At 46.3% G+C, this 25,993-nt stretch overlaps 1 protein-coding gene and 1 pseudogene across 1 annotated transcript in view; both read left to right on the top strand.

Moving 5' to 3' along the window:
* The window catches only part of C11H4orf19 (chromosome 11 C4orf19 homolog), a 114,758-nt gene extending 104,679 nt beyond the window's left edge, over window positions 1-10,079 (top strand). Inside the window, exons 3-4 of the mRNA XM_004656110.2 lie at window positions 6,265-6,318; window positions 8,459-10,079. Coding sequence (XP_004656167.2) covers window positions 6,287-6,318; window positions 8,459-9,362 — 936 coding nt within the window. The 5' untranslated portion in view covers window positions 6,265-6,286 and the 3' untranslated portion in view covers window positions 9,363-10,079. The remainder of the gene's footprint in view (window positions 1-6,264; window positions 6,319-8,458) is intronic.
* A 10,622-nt stretch (window positions 10,080-20,701) lies between these two features.
* Window positions 20,702-21,929, top strand: LOC101608495 (annotated as a pseudogene).
* Window positions 21,930-25,993: the final 4,064 nt, after the last annotated feature.

The raw sequence follows: 25,993 nt of genomic DNA, 5'->3' as shown, positions 1-25,993 counted from the left end.
CTAAAATACTTCTAAGCCCTGTTTTCCTTTCCTTTGACTTTTTTTTTTTTCTCATTACCCTCCTGCCCCTGTCTATTTTGGGGGTGTTTTTTTTTTAATTTTATTGAAAGAGAGAGGAAGAAACAAAGAGAAGAGGCAGATAGAGAATGGACACGCCAGGGCCTCTAGCCACTGCAAATGAACTCCAGACACACTCTCAGCCTTGTGCATCTAGCTTATTTGGGCACTGGAGAATCAAACCTGAGTCCTCAGGCTTCATAGGCAAGTGCCTTAACCATTAAGCCATCTCTTCACCATCCTTCCCCTCCCCCCTTTTAAACATACTCCATACAGTGTAAACAAAGGTATTGCAGGCACGGAAAGGTTCTGATTTCATGGAATGGGAAGGGCAGGAGGAGAAGAGAAGAAGGATTGGAGGAGGAGAGATGCATGTGGTGTCTTCTTTTTTTAAATTTTTTATATTAACAACTTCCATGATTATAAAAAAATATCCCATGGTAATACCCTCCCCCTCCACTTTCCCCTTTGAGACTCCATTTTCCCCATCTCAATCAGTCTCCCTTTTATTTTGATGTCATGATCTTTTCCTTCTATTATGATGGTCTTGTGTTAGGTAGTGTCAGGCACTATGAGGTCATGGATGTCCAGGCCATTTTGTGTCTGGGGGGAGCACGTTGTAAAGCTCTTACATTCTTTTTTTTTTTTTTAATTTTATTTATTTATTTATTTATTTGAGAGCGACAGACACAGAGAGAAAGACAGATAGAGGGAGAGAGAAAGAATGGGCACTCCAGGGCTTCCAGCCTCTGCAAACGAACTCCAGACGTGTGTTCCCCCTTGTGCATCTGGCTAACGTGGGACCTGGGGAACCGAGCCTCAAACCGGGGTCCTTAGGCTTCACAGGCAAGCGCTTAACTGCTAAGCCATCTCTCCAGCCTGGCTCTTACATTCTTTCCACCACCTCTTCCGCAATAGACCCTGAGCCTTGGAAGGTGTGATAGAGATATTGCAGTGCTGAGCACTCCTCTGTCACTTCTTTCCAGCATCATGTTGCCTTCTGAATCATCCCAAGGACACTGCCATCTGAAAAGAGAAGATTCTCTACCTCATGTGGTATCTTTTTTTTTTTAATTTAATTTATTAGTTTTCATTTCAGTGAATACAGGCAGTTTGGTACCATTATTTAGGCTCATCTGTGATCTACTCCCTCCCATTAGACCCTCCTTGTTAATGAAAATGGGTCGTGCATTGTGGAGTTAGCCCCCAGTTATTAGTATGATAAATGTCTCTGCAAATCATGACCCAACATGTAACTCTGACATTCTTTCCGCCCCCTCTTCCGCAAGATTTCCCTGAGCTATGTTGGGTTCATTTTTGGTCTGCTTCAGTGCTGAGGTGTTGGGGGCCTCTGAGGCTTTGGCTCTCTGATTTGGTAGGAGTTGATTTTTCTCTGCATTGATCTCCTTCCCCTTTGTGATGGTATCCAGTTCACAGGAAAACATCACCCTTGCTAATTTCGCCAGTTGTCCTTAGTTTCAGTTGGGCCCCTTTTGAGGTATGTTGGGGCAGCTCTCTTCTTAGGATCTGCATCTATCTGGAAAAGAGAAGCAGATTCTCCAATGGAGAGTAAGTTAGCACCCGGAAAATTGAGATAACACTTACTTTTTTGATAGACAGTTTGATAGGTGTAGGCCCTCTTATACCCCGTGATTGATGGTAGCTTGATATTGTAGAGTGGGCTTGTGTTTGGGTATGGTTCTGACTTGTTTCCCAGCTCCAGCTATGGGTCTAGTACCACTGAGTGGATCAGTTAGCCAAATCAAGAGCAATTGATTCCTCACCATGGCTGTGTACCACTATTGTACTTGTGTGGGCATCACATCCGGTTATTTGTTGCTAATTAGGTTAAACAATGTGTTGCTTGGACAGATCTTGGTCATTTCCCCCAGTCGCCTATGTAGCGCCTTCTGGCACTAGACACGCTGACTGTCTGGGGACTGACTCTCTCCTGGCTTCCAGCCATGTCATTCCATTTTACACGTCAGCTGTGTATGGAGTCTTCAGCAATAGGGTCTTACCACTGGCCTTTGGTGGGTCATCAAGTACTCTGACAGAAGTCTGTCATTGTTTTGGGAAACCATGTAGGTTTCTCTGATCAAAAGCTCATTGTGGATGGTAGGCCCAAGCTGGAAGTGGGGGTTACAGGTCAGTGTCCACTAAGAAATTGAGGAAAAAGATAACTAATATACAAGAGTTAGAGAGGAGAGAGATAGAGGGGAGAGGGGGAGAGGGAGGGAGGGAAGATGTAGGAGATTTAGGTCAGTCTTGATCCTACCCTCTCCAGTGTCTTGTGGTTCAGGTGTTTCCTGTAAGGGTCTAGTGAAGGTTCAGCCATTTGGTCTGTCTTTTAGGAAGTAGAATTTTATGGTACCATTGCCGTTCTCATGTGGTATCTTTTAATTGATCCTGATTGACCAACTGATCTATAAGTTATGAGCAGAAAGATTTAGAAGTGAGGAACTGAGGCTGGGAGCAAAATCCCCAGCTTTCCAATGGAGTGATGCTCTTGAGAGAGAGTTGGGAAAGTAAAAGGTCTGTGTGGGGGCTGCTAGTTAAGCCCCGCTGATTTCTCTCCCTACAGAACTGATAGAAATGTTTGTTCTTATTCCAGAACCAGAGATTTCTTTGTATTGTCAGCACCTGTGTTGTGGCACCTAGGTTGCTTATATCTTCCATGGGTGTAAAGTGCACATCTTTAAAAAAAAAAAAAAAGAATATGTTCTTTCTGAATAAGGCTCATAAAGCAGACTTCACTATTTAAATGGTGGATCAAAAATAAATGTGTGACAAATGTCCAGCAGTGACACATGCAAGGAAGAAAATTGACCAGAGAGAAAGGGTGACAAGAAATAGCTGGGTGCCCCAGTGGACCCTTCTAAAAATGTCCTTTTCCTCCCAAGGAAGGATGGGGAACTCAGGAAAGTAATGGCTTGGATAAGGCAGTGTCTTCATTTCCTGAGCTACCAGAAAAATTTCACAAACTTGGGGATTTGATGTGAGAGCTGTTTATTCTCTCTCAATTCCAGAACCAGAATCTTGAGCTTGCATCACTGGACAGAGATGAAGATGCCTCTATGGCCACACTCCTCCCCAGATTCCAAGGTCCCTGCTTCTGCTGGACTTGGGGCCACATTGCTTTTGTGGACACAATACCCCCCCACTTCTGTCTGGGAAAATATTTTCCTCATCCTCTGGCTCTGGAGCACACACATGATTGGTTTTGTGATCCACCCAAACATTCCAGGCAGACCTCCCCATCTCAAGACCCTTCACTTGTTTATTTGCTTGCCTGTTTGTTTTAGTCATATAAGGAAACAATCCCACCTCCCAGGGATTCAGATTGGGATGTCTTTCAGGGAGCCACTTTCAGCCTACTATAAGGAGAGTATTTGTGAATTTTTATCTCCATCAATATAATACATCTAGTCATCTGTAACAAACCAACAAACCTATACTTATTGGCAGCAGTCATTTTCTTTCTTTTTTTTTTTTCACTGTAATAATACTTGTATTCATTAAAGGCACGTGCCTACAAAGCTACAATAAACATTTTGCATGACTTCACTAAAATACATATCAAATACATTAATGTGGCTGCCAATGTCAAGGGAAGAGGATGAGAGATGGTGATATAAAATAACCAACTTTCTGAACATGGTGGCACATGCTTTTTTTTAATTTTTATTAGCATTTTCCATGATTATAAAAAAAAAATCCCATGGTAATTCCCTCCCCCCCCCACTTTCCCCTTTGAAATTCCATTCTCCATCATATTACCTCACCATCACAATCATTGTACTTACATATATACAATATCAACCTATTAAGTACCCTCCTCCCTTCCTTTCTCTTCCCTTTATGTCTCCTTTTTAACTTATTGGCCTCTGCTACTAAGTATTTTCATTTTCACACAGAAGCCCAATCATCTGTAGCTAGTATCCACATATGAGAGAGAACATGTGGCGCTTGGCTTTCTGGGCCTGGGTTACCTCACTTAGTATAATCGTTTCCAGGTCCATCCATTTTTCGCAGCAGTCATTTTCCCTGTTAGAAGAGCGTTATGAAGTAGCATCTTGGGAAGCCCGTGCTTGAAAGAAGGAAGGAAGGAAACACAAGGGTGGCAGCATCAGGCAAAGATGAACCATCTCTCCTCCTCCTAGCATGTGGTTTTAGAGACAAAGACACTGGGGCTTCAGGTACTGATGTAGGTGTCCTTTTAAAATCTGTAGATATTAGAAATACAGAATGAAGGGTTGGAGAGATGGCTTAGCAGTTAAGACACTTGCCTTTAAAGCCAAAGGATCCAGGTTTGATTCCCCAGCACCCACATAAAGCCAAATTCACTAGGTGGCGCATGCATCTGGAGTTTGTTTGCAGTGGCTGGAGACCCTGCCGCACCCATTCTCTATCTATCTGCCTCTTCATCTCTCTCTCAAAATAAATCAATAAAATACTTAAAAAAAAAAAAAAAGAAATGCAGAATGACTTAGAGGTCCTTCCACACTAACTTAGAAAGCTGTGAGGAAGAGAGCAGGCCAGTGCAGCCAGTTTCGTGTGACAAGATTTTGTTCAAAAGGAAGTAGCCAGGTGTGGTGGCACACGCCTTTAATCCCAGCACTCGGGAGACAGAGGTAGGAGGATCGCCATGAGTTCGAGGCCACCCTGACATTACATAGTGAATTCCAGAACAACCTGAGCTTCAGTGAAACCCTACCTTGAAGAAAAGAAAAGAAATGATGGGGGAGATGCAGCCAGGGAAGGGGGACACACAGTGGGCAAGTGAGAAATGAATTCTTCACCAGCAAGCCCCAGGGGCCTGTCTTTGACCTGCAGGAGGATGAAACTCATGAATCACAACTGAAATTGTTCCAGCCATGGGCAAAGTGAAGCCGAACAAAGCACACAGGTTCAGGCAAAGCTCACACTGACGTCATCAGCAGGCTATAACTCTCCAATATATAACTGTGACTGATATAAATCAGCCCATCGTAAATGCTTGGTGTCTGCCTAGCAAGCTTTCCACTACTGTAGCAAAATACTTGAGCTGATCACTATATATGGAGAGATGGGGGCTGAAGAGATAGCTTAGTGGTTAAAGCGCTTGCCTGCAAAGCCTAAGGACCCAGGTTCAATTCCCCAGTACCCAAGTAAGACAGTTGCACAAGATAGCGCATGCATCTGGAGTTCGTTTGCAGTGGCTGGAAGCCCTGGCGTGCCCATTCTCAAGAAAAAAAAGAGAGAAGAGAGAAGAAAGGAAAGAGGGTTTATTCTGGTTCACAGTTTTGGAAGTTTTAGTACATGGTCACTTGGTCTTTATCAATAGGTTCGTCAAGGTGGGACCCACCAGAGAGAGGAGACTTGATCACATTGTGCCAGCCAGGAAGCAAAGAGGAATGGGGGGCCCTAGGTCCCAGTGTTCCCTTAAAATGCACCTCTCCAATGACCTAGCTTGCTCTCACCACGCTCCACCTTTCTCGAGGTTCCACCACCTATCCGTAGTGCCAGGGCCTTCATTACACAGGGCTTCGGTGGATATTCGCGGTCTTTTGCAGTGTCTTAACACTGGGGAGAACTCTTCTTTGAATCTTACACCTCCTGCTGCTGAGCAGTGAGCTGTGCCCTGGCAAGACTGCTGGGTCCTCTGTAAAAGGCCGTGGGTTAGCACAAGTGACAAGACCTTTTCGTCCCTGACGTTATTCCCACCCATGTTTTGGTCATGTGCAAAATGGAGATGGAGATGGAAGTGGGGGTCTGCGAAAGGGTTTGTGGGAGGCACATGTGAATACTGTTTGGAAACTCTGAATCAGTGATTTTAGAGCCATGAGGGGTTCTGGGTAGTTGGTACCCTTTGTGATCTCCATGTTACCCTTTAGCTAAAACTTACAACTCTTAATTTTGAGAAGCTAGGAAAGAAAATATCATTCATGATGACATCAAGATAGAAGAAAGTCTAGTTGGAAAGAAGCAATAAAAACTTTTTAAAAAAATGAAGAAGAAGCTGGGCGTGGTGGCACACGCCTTTAATGCCACACTCGGGAGGCAGAGGTGGGAGGACCACCGTGAGTTCGAGGCCACCCTGAGTCTACATAGTGAATTCCAGGTCAGCCCGGACTAGAGCAAAACCCTACCTCAAAAAAAAAAAAGAAAAGTTTTAAAAATAAAATATTGTTCATAATGATTTTCTTTTCTTACTTTATTTTCCAGATGATAACGAAAAATAATCCAGATGGGGTGCAGATGCTGTAAAATGATACAAAGGTACAGTTGGACAAAGCTACCTTCTGAACATCCAAGGGTACTGTGGCTGTACGGTCACTTCTCAAGACTGCATGTAAAACAAGACAGGAGAGTTGACGAGGGATGACTTGGGAAGAGGAAGGGACCAGTGGGTGGGGGGAGGGGGGCGGAGGGCAGTGGGTGTGGTGAAGATGATGTAAGTATAGTATAACACACACACACGTATGAGAATGCCCTGATGAAGGCCCGTTGTTGCGTCTGATGAGCAAACACTGAAAACAACAACTTCAAGGGAAATTCTAAAAATCAGTGCCGGGCGTGGTGGTGCACACCTTTAATCCCAGCACTAAGGAAGCAGAGTTAAGAGGATCACCATGAGCTTGAGACCAGCCTGAGACTACATAGTGAGTTCTAGGTCAGCCTGGGCTAGAGTGAGACCCCTACCTCGAAAAACCAAGAAAGAAAGAAAAAAAACAGCAGTAAAAGACTGTGCATGGAGTTGCAGTTCAAAAATGATAATGAAAATCAGGGCATATTGGCACACACCTTTAATCCTGGCATTCGGGAGGCAGAGGTAGGGGGATCACCAAGAGTTCAAGACCACTCTGAGAGTACATAGTGAATTTCAGGTCAGCCTGCACTAGAGCGAGACTCTGCCTCGAAAAACCAAAATAATAATAATGATGATGATGAAATGAGAGACCTCCCACACATTTAGTGAATTTATCCAATGTGGGCTGGATCCTCAGACATGAAGCATTTGCCTCTGGATATCATTTAAAGAATGTGGTCTTGATTTTTTTTTTCCCCCCTCACTGATCAAAGTACATTAGAAGCATCATCATTCTCTGAGACCAGTTCTGGTTCTGGTCAAATTTGTTTCTCCAGAGAACTTCTATGCCAAGGAAATCTTGGGTTTGAGGGAATGCCTAAAATGTCATTACTGGAAATAAATAACCCCAGCCACACGTCCATATTACATCTCATGCAAATTTGAGAACTATGGATCATATGATATGGAAAACAAATTAACTGATAATCTTACTTCCTTATTCTATTCCAAATGTATTACATTTAAGTTTGACTCTACCATAATCATATGATGCTTAGATTTATTCAAAATTATAAGTATGATCTATATCTCTGGTGTCAGCTACTCATAATCGAAAGTATTCAGGGAAGAGGGCTGGAGAGATGGCTTGCAGTTAGGGCACTTGCCTGCAAAGCCAAAGCACCCAGGTTCAATTCCCTAGGACCCACATAAGCCAGATGCACAAAGTAGAGCATGCATCTGGAATTCGTTTGCAGCAGCTATAGGCCCTGGTGTACCCATTCATTCTCTCTCCTTCACAAATAAATAAATAAAATTAAAATTAAAAAAAAAAGAAAAGGATTCCCAAGAGAGGCTTTGCCTTCTAAAAAAATATTAAGTATTCAGAGCTAGGCATGGTGGCACACACCTTTAATCCCAGAACTCGGAAGGTAGAGGTAGAAGGATTGCTGTGAGTTCAAGGCCAGCCTGAGACTACATAGTGAATTCCAGGTCAACCTGGTCTAGAGTAAAACCCTACCTTGGGAAACAACATATATATATACACACACACACACACACACACACACATACATATTCAGGAAAGAAACAGTCAGTACTGAGCATGTATATATAGGCTGTCTTTGTGTTATTCCTAAAGAATGCAGTCTAATAACCCTGTATATAACACTGTCCGCATTGGGTAGAATAAGCACTGTTAGAGATGCACTAACGTGGGGCGGATGACGCTCACTTACAGTGCCATAATGTTCCTGTAAAGTATTTGATCGTCCTGAGATTTTGGTACCTCTGTATGTCTTCCCCCTCCCCAAAGTATAACGTATGAAAACTACATAACATTCCATTGGGAAAACGTGCCATCAGAACTTCACCCCTTAATTCCCTCTTCAAAGACCTTTGATTTACTTAAACATTTTCATTTAAAAAAAACATCCCACGACCCACTTGGTACTTCACCCCTCCCTTCCTTTTGGATCTCTTCTGATGTGGCGGAACATTATTGTGCCAAGCCCGTACGTTTGATTGGGACGTGATCACCAGGCCTGTTTCACTCCCCAGCTCCTCTATACTATTGCACACTTAACTGACGTTGCCTCTTCTCGCCCCTAGCTATCTCTTTGATCCTGTTCAAGTGCCCTCCCCTGGTTTTGTCAACGAAGTCAACAGCTGCAAGCTGGAGGAGGATGACACGGTTAGACTAAAAGACAAGCAGAACAGTGAGGTTCTGGTGCCCAAGGAGGCCCTGGCTAACAGTGACGGTGTGAAGAGGACGGGCAGCAGAGTCCGGACAGCTGGTCTACCTCAACAAGCGCCACTTCCTCAGGAAGACGCTGGAGGAGGACCGGGCGCGGGGAAGCACGGTGTTGCTGTCAATGGCATCAGCCCCACGGCCACTCTGCAGTCTGTCAGGAGCTCCAGGTCCCACCAGGGAGACAGGGGCTCCTGGGCCAGCACGGTGGACGGCGCCCACCTAGCGCAACCCTTCCTTGAAGGCGAGGACCACAGGGGACAGGGCAGTGTGCTGCCCGCTTCGGAAGGGACCCAAGCTACCGGGCATGCGGACTGCAGAACCTCGTGTGAGGCCGAGCGTCTGGCCCTGGCAGTGGCGGACCGTGCCCCGCAGATACCAGCCCCGGATTACCCCCAGCTCTGGGACCCTGCGATGGACAACGCCGAGCATGAGGAAAACGACTGTCTTTGCAGGAAGCACCCCGAGGATGAAGAACCCCGGCCGGGAATTCACCCCACGGGGGCCGAGCAGGCTTTGAACATGCCCTTCCAGAGGAAGAGAAGCTGGGACTCCCTCAACGAGGCCGTGACCACCGAAGCGCTGAGGGTCTACTTTAAAGAGGAGGGTCCTGCTCACCCCGGACCTGGGGTTGACCCCAGAAGGGAGCAGGACTCCCGCGGGGACAAGGATGGGGACAGGGTGGATGAGGACGCAGCCGTGGCCGAGGCCCTGGCTGCGTTAGAAGCGGCCACTGCGGGCGAAGACGTGGATGAGGCCGACTAGCGAGCGAGTGAGTGGGGCCCGCAGCGGGCAGGTGCCACCCTTGCCAATCACGGCACTTGTCTGCATCCAGTGCCTGTTCTGATCTGCCAGTACCCGTGCCCGTGGCCATTGTTAAGTGTGTGGACCGTCCTTCTGTGTACACGAGACACTGGGTTCCAAATCAGAGTGGTGCCCACGCCCGTAGCACATGCAAACGCTTGACCGCCCTCCTCACTTCCCAGAACTTTCTGTCTGCAGGAGCTGGAGCGTGCTCTGTGCTCTGACAATCCAAGGTCAAGGTCACAGGGCATTCGGTTTGGCTCTGCATTCTTTACCTTGCTTTTTTTGAGAGCCAAATCTTTCACGCAACCTAGAAAATGTACCTACCCAGTTAAAGTGCCTACTGTGCCCCAGAGAGTGGCTTTAACTTCAGGGACAATCACCCAGCGAACTAATAACTACTTGTCAGGCAGCAAATTAAGTTCAGTGGCCTTCAGGGTGACCCGTAAACAAAGGGTTAGTCATTAGCTGTGCTAAGAAAACACCTTGACCTTAACTTTTTTTTTTTTTTTTTACTTTATGGCTTAATAATCTCCTATGGGATGGGGGCGGGGGAGGCTGGCCAAGATAGTTCCTTAAATGTATCCTGTCTTACTTTTAGGTTCATAAGTTTTGGAAGAGCAAAGCCATTTGTGAGGAGTGTGTGCCATTAAATGTCTGATTCTGATTAAAACATAACCTGTGTATCTCTCTCTACCTTGTCACAAAGATGAATATGATGTTCCCAGGCTGAATATCAGTGACATTGATATCTCTCCTTCTAAAGAGAGAGAGAGAGGCTGGGGAGATGGCTAAGTGGATAAAACACTTGCTATGCTGCTTTGAGAACCTGAGTTTGTATCCCCAAACTCCTCAAAAAAAAAAAAATGTCAGAAGTAAAGAGAAGATTGTGGGAGGGGATTATGGTCATAGCACATTGTGTATATGTACGGAGGCTTCTGTAATACCAGTGTACCTAAAGATGAGGTGGAAGGCAGAGACTGATCTGAAAGTTGGCCTCCACTCTCCACATGTGTGCCACAGCTTACACATGTGCACATACATGCACACACACTCCAGATACTCCAGAGATGGGTTAGTGGTTAAGGCATTGGCCTGCAAAGCCTAAGGACCCAGGTTCAATCCTCCAGGTCCCATGTAAGCCAGCTGCACATGGTAGCGCATGTGTCTGGAGTTTGTTTGCAGTGGCTAGAGGCCCTGGCACACCCATTCTTATTCTTATCTCCCTCTCTCTGTCTCTAATAAATTTTTTTTAAATGAAAAAAAAAATAAAACAGAGATTTGGTTTCATTAAGTAAAAAGGAAGAGGGCTAGAGAGATTGCTCAGTGGTTAAGGCACTTGCCTGCAATGCCTAGTGACCCAAGTTCAATTCCCCCATACCCACATAAAGCCAGGTGCACTAAGTGGTGCTTATGTCTGGGGAGTTCATTTGCAGTGGCTGCAGGCCCTGGCATACCCATATGTGTGCGCGCTCTCCCTCCCCCTCTCTCTCTCTGTCTCTGTCTCTCTCTCTCTCTCTCTCTCTCTCTCTCTCTCTCTCTCTTTGTCTCCTGTCTCTGCTTGCAAATCAATATTTGAAAAGAAAAAGGAAGAAAAGGTCATAGGTCACACTTCCTTCTGGGAAGGCCCTCCTTAGTGTAATTTAACCCTTCTATTTACTCATGCTTGCATCTAGTCACTTGGCCACGTCTAGCTGTAAGAGGGAACTAAGAAATGTTGACGTTCTAGCTGTGCGCTTCATTCTCTCAAATAAACCTGAGAGGAACTTCTTGAGGAGAGGCGAGTGACCGAGTTTAAGTTGACCAGCCTAAGGTGTCTGCCACTCCAGATCCTTGAAACCCCAAACCTGGAATGGAGCCGGCTTGCAAGAGCCTGGATCATAGCCTTCAAGCTGAGTATGAGCTGAAACCTTTGGTCTTGGGGAAGGAAGGACGGACAGTTGCCACCATCCCTACTTCCTCCAGCATCTCCAAACAGGATGCAAGAAAGCAAGCAAGTCCCCATCCTTTTCCTGGAAACACTGTCCACACTGCATATGCATAGGTTTTTTGTTTGCTTCCATAAATATACACAGTATATCATGAGCATAATCCCCTCCCACCATTTCCTTCCCAAAATCCCCCTCCACTGAATCCCTTCTTTCCAATTTGTCTTGGGGTAGGGGATGGGTAGACAGTTTCTTGAACCAGGCAGGCAGAATGGCCCCAGGGGAGGAACCTAGGATGATCCTATGGCACTCCCATCTCAGCTGGCCCAGCCTGCTTCAGTCACATGATTTCGTGTTCAGTTCTCTCCTGAGCTTGCACCCTGCCGGGGTATGGGTGGATTTCTCTCCTAAGCCCAGGCCTACTTGGCTGGGACACCTGGTGTAGGTATGTCCAGGTGTGGTGGCGCAAATTCTAAAGAATGTCCTCCTGAGCCCATTGAGAGAGGGCCCCATTTTTCTCTCTCTCCTTAGCTGTGGCAACAGTGTTCTAGGATCTCTAAAGGACAAGATCTCTCTACCACCCAAGGAGACTACTGCTGTCTTCACTTTTAATCTTTTTGGAAGCACACATTTTAAAACCCCTTTCCATGCTTTTTGCAAAGATCCATGTTTGTTTGCATGGGCTCCTGGGTTCCACGTGGTGTGTGTCTCTTCTCCCCACTTCACCTTCCCTTCCTTACCCCCCTAGTTTTCTCCCTTCCCCACATCTGTGTGAGATCTAAATAAAATCCAGGATTTAAAAAATCATTTTCTTAAATCTGAACTTGCCAGATATAAAGTCAGGGTTTGGAGTTCTAGGAAGCACCCTGGAATCCCAAATCCCCCCATTACTGTCTTTATTTATTTATTTATTTATTTATTTATTTGACTAGAGAAAGAGGGAGAGAATGGGCACGCTAGGCCCCGGCAGCCACTGCAAACAAACTCCAGATGCATGTGCTATCTTGTGCATCCGGCTTACATGGGACCTGGAGAATCTAGGCTCCATGGGCAAGTGCCTTAACCACTAAGCCATCTCTCCAGACCTCATCATTTTTTTTTTAACTCCTATCATGCAGGTCTTTTATAGATAGTGTCAGTCACTGTGGGGTCATGAATATCAAGATCACTTTGTGTCTGGAAGACAGCATTGTAAGCAGTCCTCCTCTTCCTTTGACTCTTACATTTAAACAGACCATGGGCATGCCAAGGCCTCGGGCCACAACAAGCAAACTCCAGACGCAGGCTCTACTTTGTGCATCTGGCTTTATGTGGGTACTGGGGAGTCAAACCGGAGTCCTTCGACTTTGCAGGTAAGTACCTTAACAGCTAAGCCATCTCTCCAGCCCCTGGCTCTTGCATTCTTTCCACCACCTTTGCAGCAACGGTCCCTGAGCGTTGGAGGGTGTGATAGAGATATCTTGCTTAGTGCCGAACACTCCAGTCAGTATCCCTTCTTCTGAGCACTTTGGTGAGTTTTGAGTCACCCCAGGAGTCACGACCATCTGAAAAGAGAAGCTTCTCCAACCAAAAGTGAGAGTAGCAGCTTAGTGGACAGAAACGCGGACATCCAGTGTTGCCTTGGTGCTGTTCAGAGTTCCACTTAACTGGCAGCTCTCCCAGTAAAGCAATCCTGGTCCCTTCGTCTTCCCCCAAATACTGGGGCCTTACTAAAGACCTTAGAGAAAAGTCAGAACATAGATGCTGGAAAGAAATTTATCTCTGAGGGGACGCAGCAGCCCCCTGGGCACTGTGCTGAGGGTAGTGACTTCTCTGGCAGCTTGATGTCGTTGTATCAAATGCTGAAGACTGGGCCTTTGGAACATTCTGGACAATTTGAAAGCACAGACACTTAACTGTGAAAACAATCCTTGGCCAGATATAACCCCTAGAATTTGCCACGTTAAATCTTGATTTTTTTTTTTTTTACCTAAGATTATTTATTTATTCTGTTGGGTTTTTTTGAACTAAGAACTTACATTTAACTTTTCACTGAAAGAAAATATCCTATTGTGTCTTTTCTTGGTTGCCACCAAAGCTAATAGTAGCAAATAATAATCGCTGGCAAAGCAGATCCCTAAAAAGAATGAAGAGAAATGGGCTAGAGAGATGGCTCAGCAGTTAAGGTGCTTGCCTACAAAGCCTAAGGACCTGGGTTTGATTCCCCAGTACCCATGTAAGCCAGATCTGTCTGGGAGTTCCATTTCATTGGCTAGAGACCCTGGCACACCCATTTTCTCTCTACTAGCCTCTTCTCTCTTCCTGTCTGTCTCTCTCTAAAAATAAAATATTTAGTAGAAAAGAACGAAGAGGAACTTCAGATTTCTTGCGTGGCACACACCCATGTGTCCACACTCGACAAGTGTTTCCACATGTCACTGCCCTCTGCCCCACACTGCCTCTCTCCTCTCCCGCCCTCTTCCTGTAAGCAGGACTCCCAGAACAGGTGTGTGACCTAAGATCTCCTGATCTCCCTGGCTGGGGCATCTGTGTGAAACCACACAGTGGAAACACAGTCACTTCCTGCACCCTGGCACCTGGCCCCCACACTTGAGCTTCGCTCCTCCCCAAAGGGACTCCTATGTTCATGACAGTGCAACAACAGCAGGTTACAAGCCTGAGAGTCAAGGAACCTGGTAGCTGCTCAGTCCACGAGGCTGGAGGCCTCAGCAGTCCCCATCCGGCACCTGGAGAGACGCTGCTCTTCCGTCCACGCTGGGCTTCGGTCCACACTGGAAAGCAGCAAGCAGCACAGCGGCCAGGTGGGAGGGGAGGAGAATGCTTTTCTTCCCAGAGCTTTTTTTTTTTTAAGTTTTTATTTTATTTTATTTTATTTTATTTTGAGAGCGACAGACAGAGAGAGAGAGAGGGAGAGGGAGGGAGGGAGGGAGAGAATGGGTGCACCAGGGCCTTCAGCCTGCAAACGAACTCCAGATGTGTGCGCCCCCTTGTGCAGCTGGCTAACGTGGGTCCTGGGGAATTGAGCCTTGAACCAGGGTCCTTAGGCTTCACAGGCAAGCGCTTAACCACTAAGCCATCTCTGCTCCCCTCCAAGACGGCCACCCACTCTGGGGGAAGGGCTCACCCTGGGGGAAGGATTCCTCCTTTAGTTAATCCTTCCTGGAAGGAACTTCAGATACCCACTTATGAGGAATGTCTGTGGATTCCTAAACAGATCAAGTTGACACAAACTTAACCACCCCTTGTCAACTTGACACCAAACCAGATGTCCTTACATCATAATTTCCAAATGAAGACAGTAACAAGGTCATAACTCCACCCAACGTGATACAACTATCCCTTGTACAACCGGAAATGCACAATCCCCCCCCCCCGCCCCCTGCCACCAAACAAAGCAAGGTTCCATGAGGAATGCTCCGTCTCTAATATAGATGGTAACAAACAGAAAAGCTGACGTTTGCTTCTTACTGTAAATGTTTCCCCTGATAATTCATGGAAAAGGGGTGTGTGTGAACGTGTGTGTTTCAGGAAACTCACACCCCACGTATTTATGTCCATGAGGAGGCCAGAGGAGAACACTGAATACCATCTACACTCATCCATGCATTTCCTTGAGACAAAGTCTCTCCCTCAACCCACAGCTGCTGCCCTCCATGAAGCCCCAGCAAGTCTCCAGGCTCCACCCACTGTGGACTGGGGTTACAGACACGTTGTGGCCACACCCAGCTTCCCATGTGAGTTCTGAGGAATCTGAACTTGACCCTCATGGTTAAGCCACAACAAGCACTCTTAACCTCTAAGCCATCTTCCCACCCCTGCCCCCAAGGATGATTGATGTTGAACTTGGGATCCTCCTGCCTCCTCCCAAGTTCTGGGGTTACTGGCATTTACCACCACACCCAGTTTACACAGTGCTGGGGATGGATCCAGGGCTTTGTGTACTACGCAAGCACCCTAGCTGCCGGTGTGGCTTCTTCCCCAGCCCTAGCCAGTGCGTATCACTTTTATCACTTGTAAATTGGAGGCAATGGCTGTGCCTCTCTCTCTGCCCTCATGAGGCCAAACTGGGCCCCAACGTGCTCACCATCTGCCCAGCTCAAGATATACAATCAGGGCTGGTGAGATGACTCAGTGGCTAAGGCACTTGCCTGTGAAACCCAAGGACCCATGTTCGACTCTCCAGATCCCATGTAAGCCAGAAGCACAAACTAAAGGCAATCGCAAGGTCCCACATGCCCACTAGGTGGCGCAAGTGCCTGGAGTTCGATTGCATTGGCTGAAGCCCTGGCACACCAATTCTCCCCCCCCCCCCCTCTCTCTCTCTCTGTAAAATAAAATATTTTCAAAAAGATATACAATCAATGCTGATGTGACTATCAACTAGCCAAGGTCACTGGACCATTTGAATGGATATCATTCAATGCCCTCTTAAGATAAGTTTTTTAAATATTTACCAGCAGAGAGAGTGCCACTTTGGGCATCTGGCTTTATGTGGGTACTGGGGAATCAAACCTGGGTCATTTGTGAGGCTTTGTAGGCAAGTGCCTTAACCACTGAGCAATCTCTCCAGCCCAAGTAACTAAATTTTAATTGCTCTCCACTGAACCTCTTTGAACCAGTTCTAACATTATTTCATTTCTAAACTCGATAAATCCTGCCCTACCTACATAATGAATTATCATCTAACATCCTGGGGAGATGGTTCAGCAGTAAAAGCTGCTGGCTTACAAAACCTGCCAGCCTGGATTCAGTTCCCTAGAACCCACGTTAGAGCGAGATGCAAAGATGGTGTGTGTAGCAATTGTTTGCAGTGGTTCGCCCTTACGCGTGCATGTGTGCAAACACACAAAAATATTTTTAAATGCAACACAGAGTTACTCAAACATTAGGATATCTTTATTCTCGTTGTTTTCAGCTCTTAACAAGTGTAGAACACACTGGAATTTATGGCTGCTTAGAAGTTTAGGTCACACTGAGCTTGAAGTGAATACCTCATTAAAACAGGCCTTCCCAGGGCTGGAGAGAGGCTCAGCAGTTAAGGCTTTTGCCTGCAAAGCCTAATGGCACAGGTTTGATTCCCCAGGACCCACGTGCATCTGGAGTTTGTTTACAGCAGCTGGGGACTGTGGAGCATGCTTTCTCTGTGTCTGTCTCTCTTCTATATCTCTCTGCTTGCAAATAAATAAATAAAAATAGTTTTTAAAACCAGATTCTTGGCCAGCATGGTGGCGCATGCCTTTAATTCCAGCACTCAGGAGGATCGCCATGAGTTTGAGGCCACCCTAAGACTATAGAGTGAATTACAGGTCAGCCTGGGCTAGAGTGAGACCCTACCGTAAAAAACAAAAACAAAACAATCAAAAAAAAAAAAAAAAAAAGAGATGAGCCAGGCATGGTGGTGCACGTCTTTAATCCCAGCACTTGGGAGGCAGAGGTATGAGGATCACCGTGAGTTCAAGGCCACCCTGAGACCACATAGTGAATTCCAGGTCAGCCTGGGCTAGAGTGAGACCCTGCCCCGCCCTCAAAAAAAGATGAGGCCACTCTGAAACTACATAGTTAATTCCAGGTCAGCCTGAGCCAGAGTGAGACCCTATCTCGAAAAACAAACAAACAAACAAAAAGATCTTGGAGTGGTGGTACAGGCCTTTAGTCCCAGCACTGGAGAAGCAGAGGTAGGAGGATCACTGTGAGTTCAAGGACAGCCTGAGACTCCATAGTGAATTCCAGGTCCCCTACCTCAAAAAAAAAAAACAAAAAACACTCCAGATCTTGGCCTGGAGAGATGGCTTAGTGGTGAAGGCACTTGCCTGTGAAGCCCAAGGACTGAAGTTCAATTCCCCAATAAGCCAGAAGCATGGTGGCACGTGTATATGGACCTTGCAGTGGCTAGTGGTCCTGGTGCACTTGTTCTTTCCCCAACCCCTCTCTCATAAATAAAAAGCCAGAGCCTCCTTTTATCCTTCCTTGCCCCAATGAATTTTCACACAATAAAATGCATGTTTAATGCAAGACAAAAGGCTTTGGGGGTTGTTCTGAGGGGTTGTATGTGGTCTGATTGTTATTTAGCGTGGTTTTTTGCAAGACTTTTGTTGATTTGGCCAGCATGAAGGTATTTGTTCATAATGAAGCGATCCACACTTATGCGCAAGATGACAACTCCAAGAGCATTTTGCCTATGATTTCTCAGGTAAATTAACTTGGAAATAAAAATAAAGCTAGTTCTTTTCAAACTCAATGGGATAAAAGTCCAACCTCAAAGACCAATAAAGACAGTCTATTTTCTTATACATTTTTTTCTTTTTTTTTAAATTTTTATTTATTTATTTATTTGAGAGCGTCAGACACAGAGAGAAAGACAGATAGAGGGAGAGAGAGAGAATGGGCACGCCAGGGCTTCCAGCCTCTGCAAACGAACTCCAGACGCGTGCGCCCCCTTGTGCATCTGGCTAACGTGGGACCTGGGGAACCGAGCCTCGACCCGGGGTCCTTAGGCTTCACAGGCAAGCGCTTAACCGCTAAGCCATCTCTCCAGCCCTTCTTATACATTTGAGACCAACCATAGAGGATGACAGGGTGGTGGGGACCAGAGAATTTGCTCAAGCAAGGTGTGTGACTGGCACCAAGAGAATATTAGGCCCAGTAGGGTTGACATTCGGCCTAACGCCCCCCCACCACCCCCCCATCTTCAAAAGCTCTGTGATGTGAATGAGGCAGAAAGAGCAAGAACTGACTGACTCACCGGGGTCCTGAGGACCAGTCCCCTGCACCCCAGGGCTAGGGCAGTGGTGTGCTGTGTGAGGTGTGTGGGAGCATTCTTCCTGGTTCGGGTTCTGCCCTCTCTCGCCACCCCCTGGTTTTTTCCTGGGCGATATGCTGTTCTCTCAATGGGCTCTAATGACCAAAGTTGTGGGGCCTACACAGAAACGGGGTCAGGATTAATGGATTTACTCCCAACCCCTCCCAACCTACTCACAGCCCACTTTGATCACAGACCCATTGCCAAGTGCTATGGTTGGCATATGGTTTATCCCCACACACACTCATGCCACGGAACAGAGAGGGCTGGTGAGCCTGTAAGATAGTGAGGTCATGGGGGTATGCCCACATGAATGGACCATTGTCTTTATCAGGGATTATGTTAGCTCTCCAAACAGAATTAAGCAGTCAGTGGATCGGGTCTTGTGTAACAACATTGGTTACCTCAAGGGCAGCATGTTGTAAAGCAAGGTCCCCCCTGATTTTTTGCCTCTTTCTTCACATGTTCCCTCCTGCCATGACATCACCCACCATGTTACAACAACACAAATTAGGGTTTCACCAAATGTGGCTGTTAAGCTTGGATCTTTTTTTTTTTTTTTCAAGGTAGGGGCTCACTCTGGCCCAGGCTGACTTGGAATTCACTATGTATTCTCACGGTGGCCTCAAACTCACGGCGATCCTCTTACCTCTGCCTCCCGAGTGCTGGAATTAAAGGCGTGCGCCACCACACCCAGCTTAGCCTTGTGTATTTTATTAAAGTAACACATAAATGCCCTAGCAGCCCATTACAATGGCAGTGCCCTCTGAAGGTGGATGTGGAGACTAGCAGGCATTATTTTCCATGCATTTTCTAATTTCATTTTTATTTATTTGACAGAGAGAGAGAGAGAGAGAGAGAGAATGGGCACGCCAGGGCCTCCAGCCACTGCAAATGAACTGCAGATGCATGCCCCCTTGTGCATCTGGCTAACGTGGGTACTGGGGAATTGAACAAGGGTCCTTTGGCTTTGCAGGTAAATGCCTTAACCACTAATCCCTCCAAAATTCTAATCTTTTTTGTTTGTTTTGTTTTGTTTTTCAAGGCAGGGTCTCTTGCTCTAGACCAGTCTGACCTGGAATTCACTCTGTAGTCTCAGGCTGGCCCTGAACTCAGTGATCCTCCTACCTCTGCTGGAATTAAAGGCATATGCCACCACACCCGGCTATTTTCCATGCATTTTTAATCCTTAAAAGCCTAGTAAGAAGCTGGGCATGGTGGCACACACCTTTAATCCCAGCACTTGGAAGGCAGAGGTAGGAGGATCAATGTGAGTTCAAGGCCACCCTGAGACTACAGAGTGAATTTCAGGTCAGCCTGTGCTAAAGTGAGACCCTACCTCAAAAAAAACAAACCAAACCAAAAAAAAAAAGAAAAAAAATCCTAGTAAGATGGGCTGGAGAGTTGGCTTAGTAGTTAAGGTGCTTGCCTGCGAAGCCTAAGGACCCAGGTTCAATTCCCCAGTCCCCACATAAGCCAGATGCACAAGGTAGCACATGCTTCTGGAGTTCATTTGCACCAGCTAGAGGCCCTGGCATTCCCATTCTCCCTCTCTCTATCTGCCTCTTTCTCAAATAAAGAAATATGTAAATAAATAAAATCCTTGTAAGAAAAGTTATTTTACAGAGAATATATTGAGACTCGGTGAAGATAATTGAGACAGCAGAGAGAAGCAGAGTTGAATTTCAGACTCCATAGCAAAGACCTGGTTGTCCACTCTCTCCCAGTACAAACTGCTTACCATGGTCACAACCCCTTCCATGATGGGGATTTCCCACCAGGGAGGGCATGGGTTTCCCTCCACAGTGGAGTGTGGTCATGCCTCCCCACCATCCGAGGCAACAGTCACAGCAGCCAAACAACAACAAAGATAGACCGGCAGCATCCAAAGATGGGTTAAGACAGGGTTCAGCACCGGAGGAGTCATCTCTAACACACCCACCAGGGATCAGGGAAGGCTGAGAAGAGGTGGCAGAAAGACTTTGAGGGCTGCTCTCACTGTTAGCCAGAGAGCTTCTCTACGGAGATGGAGATAGATCTATCACGCCCTCCAAGGCTCAGCGAACAGACATTGCAGAGCAGGGAGTGAAAACAACGTAAGAGCCACACAGCGTGGGAAGGGAGTCTTTGGGGGCGCTGACACGAACCAACTGATGCAGTCACGAGCCCACGGGGGCTAAGGATGCCCCAAGCTCCGCACTGTTCTGAGCCCATCAACATCTTGACATGGAGAAGAAGGAATGATAACAAGACAAAGGATTACTGGAATGAAGAGGGTGCCCAGTGGAATGGTGGGGGGGAGGGGAGAGAAAGGCAAAAGGAGCTGACAACTTACAGTATGTTTGTATATTAAAGTTCTCAATAAATCAAAATAAAATGGGTTATGAAAGGAACCAAGATCTTCGGCTGCGGATACAAACGGTCGGCTCGGGAGGCGCTCCGGGACTCGCGTTGGCATTCCGGTGCCCGCTCAGGTCAAAACTGTAGTTGAATTTTACTCTTCTTCAAAATACTCTGCTGGCACCGAAGAGGATGTTTTCCATGGGCCTACCTTGAACTGTCAGAAATTCCATTACCAGAGGTAGAAATAATGTGAAAATTGGATTATTTCAAGAGTTAGAGCAGATTCTGATGTTAAATAATGGCAACAGGTGACTTAAAAAGAAGCTTACGGAAGCTAGAGCACATGCTTCGTTTACTAAATTACCCTAGAGAGGTGGATTATGTAGGAACTTCTGATGGACTCCAATATAGAGCTGATAGCAAAAAATAACTTGCGCTTTACAGATGCTGTCTATAAGCTTCTTCGTGATCAATTTGACTGTAAACCAATTTTGTCAAAAAAGCAATTTATACAATGTGGATTTGCTGAATGGAAAATCCAAATTGTTTGTGATGTTTTGAATTGTGTGGTGAAAAACCATAAGGAATTGACTGGTCCTGAAAAGGTTCCATCCCACCAAAGATAGAAAACCATTTGTGATAAGTCAGGTTCTTGTTCAAGCAGTGAGAAAACACCTGCAGGCGTTATCGGCATTGACATGAGTGGCAGGGTTATGACTTCAGGAAAGAAGAAAGCTGTGGCGATTCGTCACCTGTATAATGCAGATAATATCGATGTTCCTGAGGACACAAGTTCAGTAACAGATGGCGTCAGTGAAGATTTTGATGACTCAGATACCAAGACGAATGAAACAGAGGTTTCTGAAGTGAAGGTCTCTGCAGCCAAGGCTGTGCAGCAGGATATAAATTATAATTCCGAGATTACGGCACTTCAGACCATGCTTGCTGAATGCCAAGAGAAGCTTGGGAAGCTGACTTTCCTAGAGAAAAGGCTGGACCTTTTGGAAGAGACCATGAAAGGCAAAGTGATGGTTGATGAAAAGACCTGGAATGATCTTCTAAGTCGCATCACACTTCTTGAAACAGAAATGTCCAAGAAGAATGAATATGTAGAGCTTAATGTCCCAGATGATGATTATGCTTCTGTTAGTGACATGGATTTTACACACTCTGAGAGAAAAAGCAATGTGGAGAGGCCAGTGAATGTCCATCAGTCATTTGGTTACACTACAGTATCAGCTCAGTCAACTCCCAGAGGCTCAACTATTAATTATTGTGGTCTGAAAGACATTTCAGAGGAAACAACAACCCAGAAAATGGAAAGGATGAAAAAAATGTTTGAAGAAACTGTAGAATTATTGAAATGTGCAAGTCACTAACTAGAATTTCTACATGAACTTCCCTAGGACTTTGGCTACTTGTATATGTTGTATATTTTAAGAATTCTTATAATTTTAATGTGCTGCGTTATTTTTACAAAGAATTTCGATTCTACTGAGTAGGTGAGGTTTTCATTCATTATTGAATAAAAACTTTTAAAAATAAAAAAAAAATAAAGGAACCAAACTTGATCTTTTCTTTTCTTTATATTTACTTATTTGCAGGCAGAGAGATAGATGAGAGTCTGGGCGGGCCAGGGCCTAGAGCCGCTGCAAACGAACTCCAGATGCATGTGCCGCATTGTGCTTCTGTCTTTATGTGGGTTCGGGGAATGGAACCTGGGTTGTTAGACTTTGCAGACAAGCGCCTTAGCCAACGAGCCATCTCTCTAACCCCAAACTTGATCTTTTAGTCCCATAAGATGGCCAATAGCGTTCTTCATTTTTTAAAGGTTTATTCAGTCTGGGGGAGGGGGAAATTACGGTTCTGCTCACCAGGGCCTGAAAGAGAATACATCACCAGCCAGCCATCTTCCCTGCAGTTCCCACATTCAGCCAGCAGAGGGGGGCAAAGCGCCAGCTCTGTGCAAAGCGAAGGCTGAGTCCAGCAAGCATTCCACAAGCCCGGCCAGCAAGAGCGCGTGCGAAAGCATGCCCAGCCCTGGACAGGCCCCTGGCACGTTCTCCGTATCACCCACCCCAGTGGTCCAGGCAGGCACTGACCGGGGAGCGCTGGGTTCACCCGCCACATTCCCAACTAACTACTGATAAACAATGGAAGCCAGACCGCGGCTGCGCACCGCCCACTCTGCATCGCGTGCCCAACTACGAAATGGGGAATTTGGGGAATGTCAGAGATCCCTGGTGCACAAATACTGGGTTTCTGGGGCTAAAAATATGTCAACTTAAGCTGGGCGTGGTGGCGCACGCCTTTAATCCTAGCACTCGGGAGGCAGAGGTACAAGGATTGCCGTGAGTTCAAGGCCACCCTGAGGTTCCATAGTGAATTCCGGGTCAGCCTGGACCACAGTGAGACCCCACCTCGAAAAACCAAAAAGAAAGTCAACTTTTCCATTTCCTCAGCACACTGTTGATACTGTGGTACCGTGTGAGGTGCACTGTCAAACGACTTTATTATGTAGGTTAGGGTTAAACCTGGGCCGCCAGGTTTTCTAACCACTGAGCCATCCATCCAGCCTAGTTCAGGCTTTTAAGATTCAGAGACATGGAATGGCGTGTGCATAGTCTCGGGATAGCCGTGGAGGCCAGGCCTAGGAAGCTGGGCCCCGCAGTGAGCTCGCCTGGTGTCCTTCCATTCTAAACACAGGAGCCATGAGTCCTTGAAGCGGGAGCTGGTTCTGCCTGCCCAGGATCGCTTTCCTGGAATGGCCCCAAACCTCCTGTCCACTACCACTTCCCTGAAGTGGCCCACGCGGAGGCAAGGTGGACGAGCTCCAATGCCCCCACCGCCCTGTAAGTGTCCCCTGTAAGGAAGTGGCTTCTGACCTGCCTGGTCTGAGCCCTTCTCTGGCTTCCCGGGATAAAGCCAGTCTCTGCTGTTGAGCAGGGTCTTCTGTTTCTTTTCCAGCCTTTCCTGACAAGTTGGAACACAGGAGGTGAGCAGCCTAGGGCATGTGGTGGTAATGGAAAGTAATAAAAGGCTGACACAAGAGCGTGGGGAGAGGTTAGGACGGAACCACCTTAAGGGGGAAGGGAACCAATTCAAAGATCTTCTATCACTGTGTAGACAAGATCCCCCCCGCCCCCCAGGGATGGAACTGTGTCCCCTCAAAGATTTGTTAACACCGAAGTCCTAACTCCCAGGCCCCGTAGATGTGAACCTAGTTGGAAAGTGTGTCTTGGGAAAAGCAGCCAAATTAAAAGGAAGTCACACTGGATTGGAGTGCAGCCTAAGTCCAGCAGCTAGTGGCCTTGTAAGGAAGAAAAGGACAGGCACAGGGGGCCCCACGTGGACAGACACGGACCATGAGGTGAGGCAGCTTCAAACCAAGGAGTGCCAAGAACTTTCTGGCAACCACCAGAAGTTGGGATGGAAACAGGGACAATCTCTCTCAGAACATCAGATGGTCCCCAACTGTGGAGACTGTGGAATTTAGAGTCCAGTCTCCTACACTGTGAGGGAAGAACCTGTTTTTCTGGTCACCCACTTTGGGGAAGCTACCATGCATGGTAAAACTCATGGGTGAAAGTTGATGCACAGATAGGATACCAGCCTGACCTCACCGTATCTCAGGCATTAATTCATTACAGGGATAAAAATAGTAACTTTACCAGGGTGAAACCTGGTGGTTACCACTTCAATTGGATGACCAAGGTGGCCTGGGGAAGTGACTCAGTGATCAGAGTGCTTGCTTCCAAAGGAGTGAACTGGAAATCACACGGTGACGCATGTCACCTGGTGGTGCTGTCCTTTACGCAAAACCTTCAGTCCAATCACAAGAAACAGAAAACCCAAGGTGAAGGGCATTCTACCAAGGAACTGAGCAGTTCACTGTGCCAAGATCCTAACCAGGGGATGGTCACAGATCTTAGCAGCTGAGGCGAGCCAAGGCCGACGGGTCCTGGGCCAGAAAGGGGACATTATTGGACAACTGGTATGATCTGGTAAGTTCTGGTCTAATAGTCTTTGACCAGTGTTGATTTCTTAGTTTTGATCATACCAGAGGCACACAGTGAAGGGCGCGCATTAAGGCTCCTGCAGCTGTAACAGCTGTATGTCCCAAACGATGTAGGCCAGGCATGGTGGCACATGCCTTTAATCCCAGCACTGCGGAGACAGCGGTAGGAGGATCACAATAAGTTCGAGGCCACCTTGAGAATATATAGTGAATTCCAGGTCAGCCTGGGCTAAAGCAAGACACTACCTTGGGAAAAAGAAAAAAATAATAATTGGAAAGGAAATGCTTTGGGGCTGGAGAGATGGCTCGCCAGTTAAGGCACTTGGCTGCAAATGGTCTACAAATTAGAAACAAAAAACATGATTTGGGATAGAGGTGCTTTAGGAGGGCAATCTGATGAATCCTTGACATACGAAATCGGGCTCCATCAGATTAAACTCCTTCAGTTTCACTCCACAATTGTATCCTCCTCATGCAAGGCAACTCCCACTGGCTCAGTCAAAACACCACACAGTGTTTAACATCTTTATTTTTCACTCTGCTTTGGTAGTACAAAAGTCGTAAAAGTACAAACCAGACAGTTAAAAATACATTTGACACTCAAGACAGTGAAAATTTTCCTTTACACAGTTTTACATCAAGGTGGCAGCCAACTCATTTATTACACCAAGAGCTATCCATCATTAGTGTTTCGTACAGTGAGTTCATTGTGGATCCCAAGCCTTCCAGAGGAGGAGGAAAAAACATAAGACCTGTAAACATCAGTTGCTTTGGGAACACTTCAGAATTCTCATCAGATAGTATAAACCAGTACAAAGCTTAAGGGTGGAAAGGATTAAATGCTGGGTTTTTGGCATATCTGGAAGCCAGTCACACAAAACGGCTCAAGTATTAGAAAATGTTTAAAATGTACTCTTGGTAGAAATACAACTTTAAAGATTTCTGAATATCCTTTTGTTTGTGTATTGCTGTGAAAAAAAAAGTGCTGACTTGGATACAAATGAAAAATAATTAAAGCTGAAGATATCTTACATCTCATCCCTCAGTAAATAAAGGACACGCCATCTTTTTTAAAGCAAATGTTATGCTTTTTGTTTGTTTCTACAAGAAAGTCTTGGCCTAGACCGCACAGGTTTTACTTACACCAGTGCACACTCCCAGAAGTCCCACGCGAGAACGTTCTGGACGACAGTGAAATGTGTGTCCACACTCACTTGTTAGTGGTCCGTGTGAATACACATGAAACTGAACTGCCACTCATATAAAATGCTAAAAAATTTCAGTTTGTTGCCAGAAACAGAACCAACTAAGTCAAGAATATTGGTAGTAAATACCATGAAGTCTATCTTTATGGAAAAAAAATTGGGGGGGGTGCAGTGCAGAGCCAAAGCAGACAGGCATTTGTGCTCTTTGGAATAAAAGAAGAGCTCATCTGGCATGAAGGCAAACCCTGGCGCTTTCCCTCACCTTAGCTCAAGACCTACTCAAAATACTATTTTTGCTT

The sequence above is a fragment of the Jaculus jaculus genome, chromosome 11, assembly GCF_020740685.1.
Source record: "Jaculus jaculus isolate mJacJac1 chromosome 11, mJacJac1.mat.Y.cur, whole genome shotgun sequence".
In the NCBI taxonomy this organism is placed as follows: domain Eukaryota; kingdom Metazoa; phylum Chordata; class Mammalia; order Rodentia; family Dipodidae; genus Jaculus; species Jaculus jaculus.
Note: the sequence above shows the minus strand (reverse complement) of the source record. Positions and strands in the feature narration are given on the sequence as shown.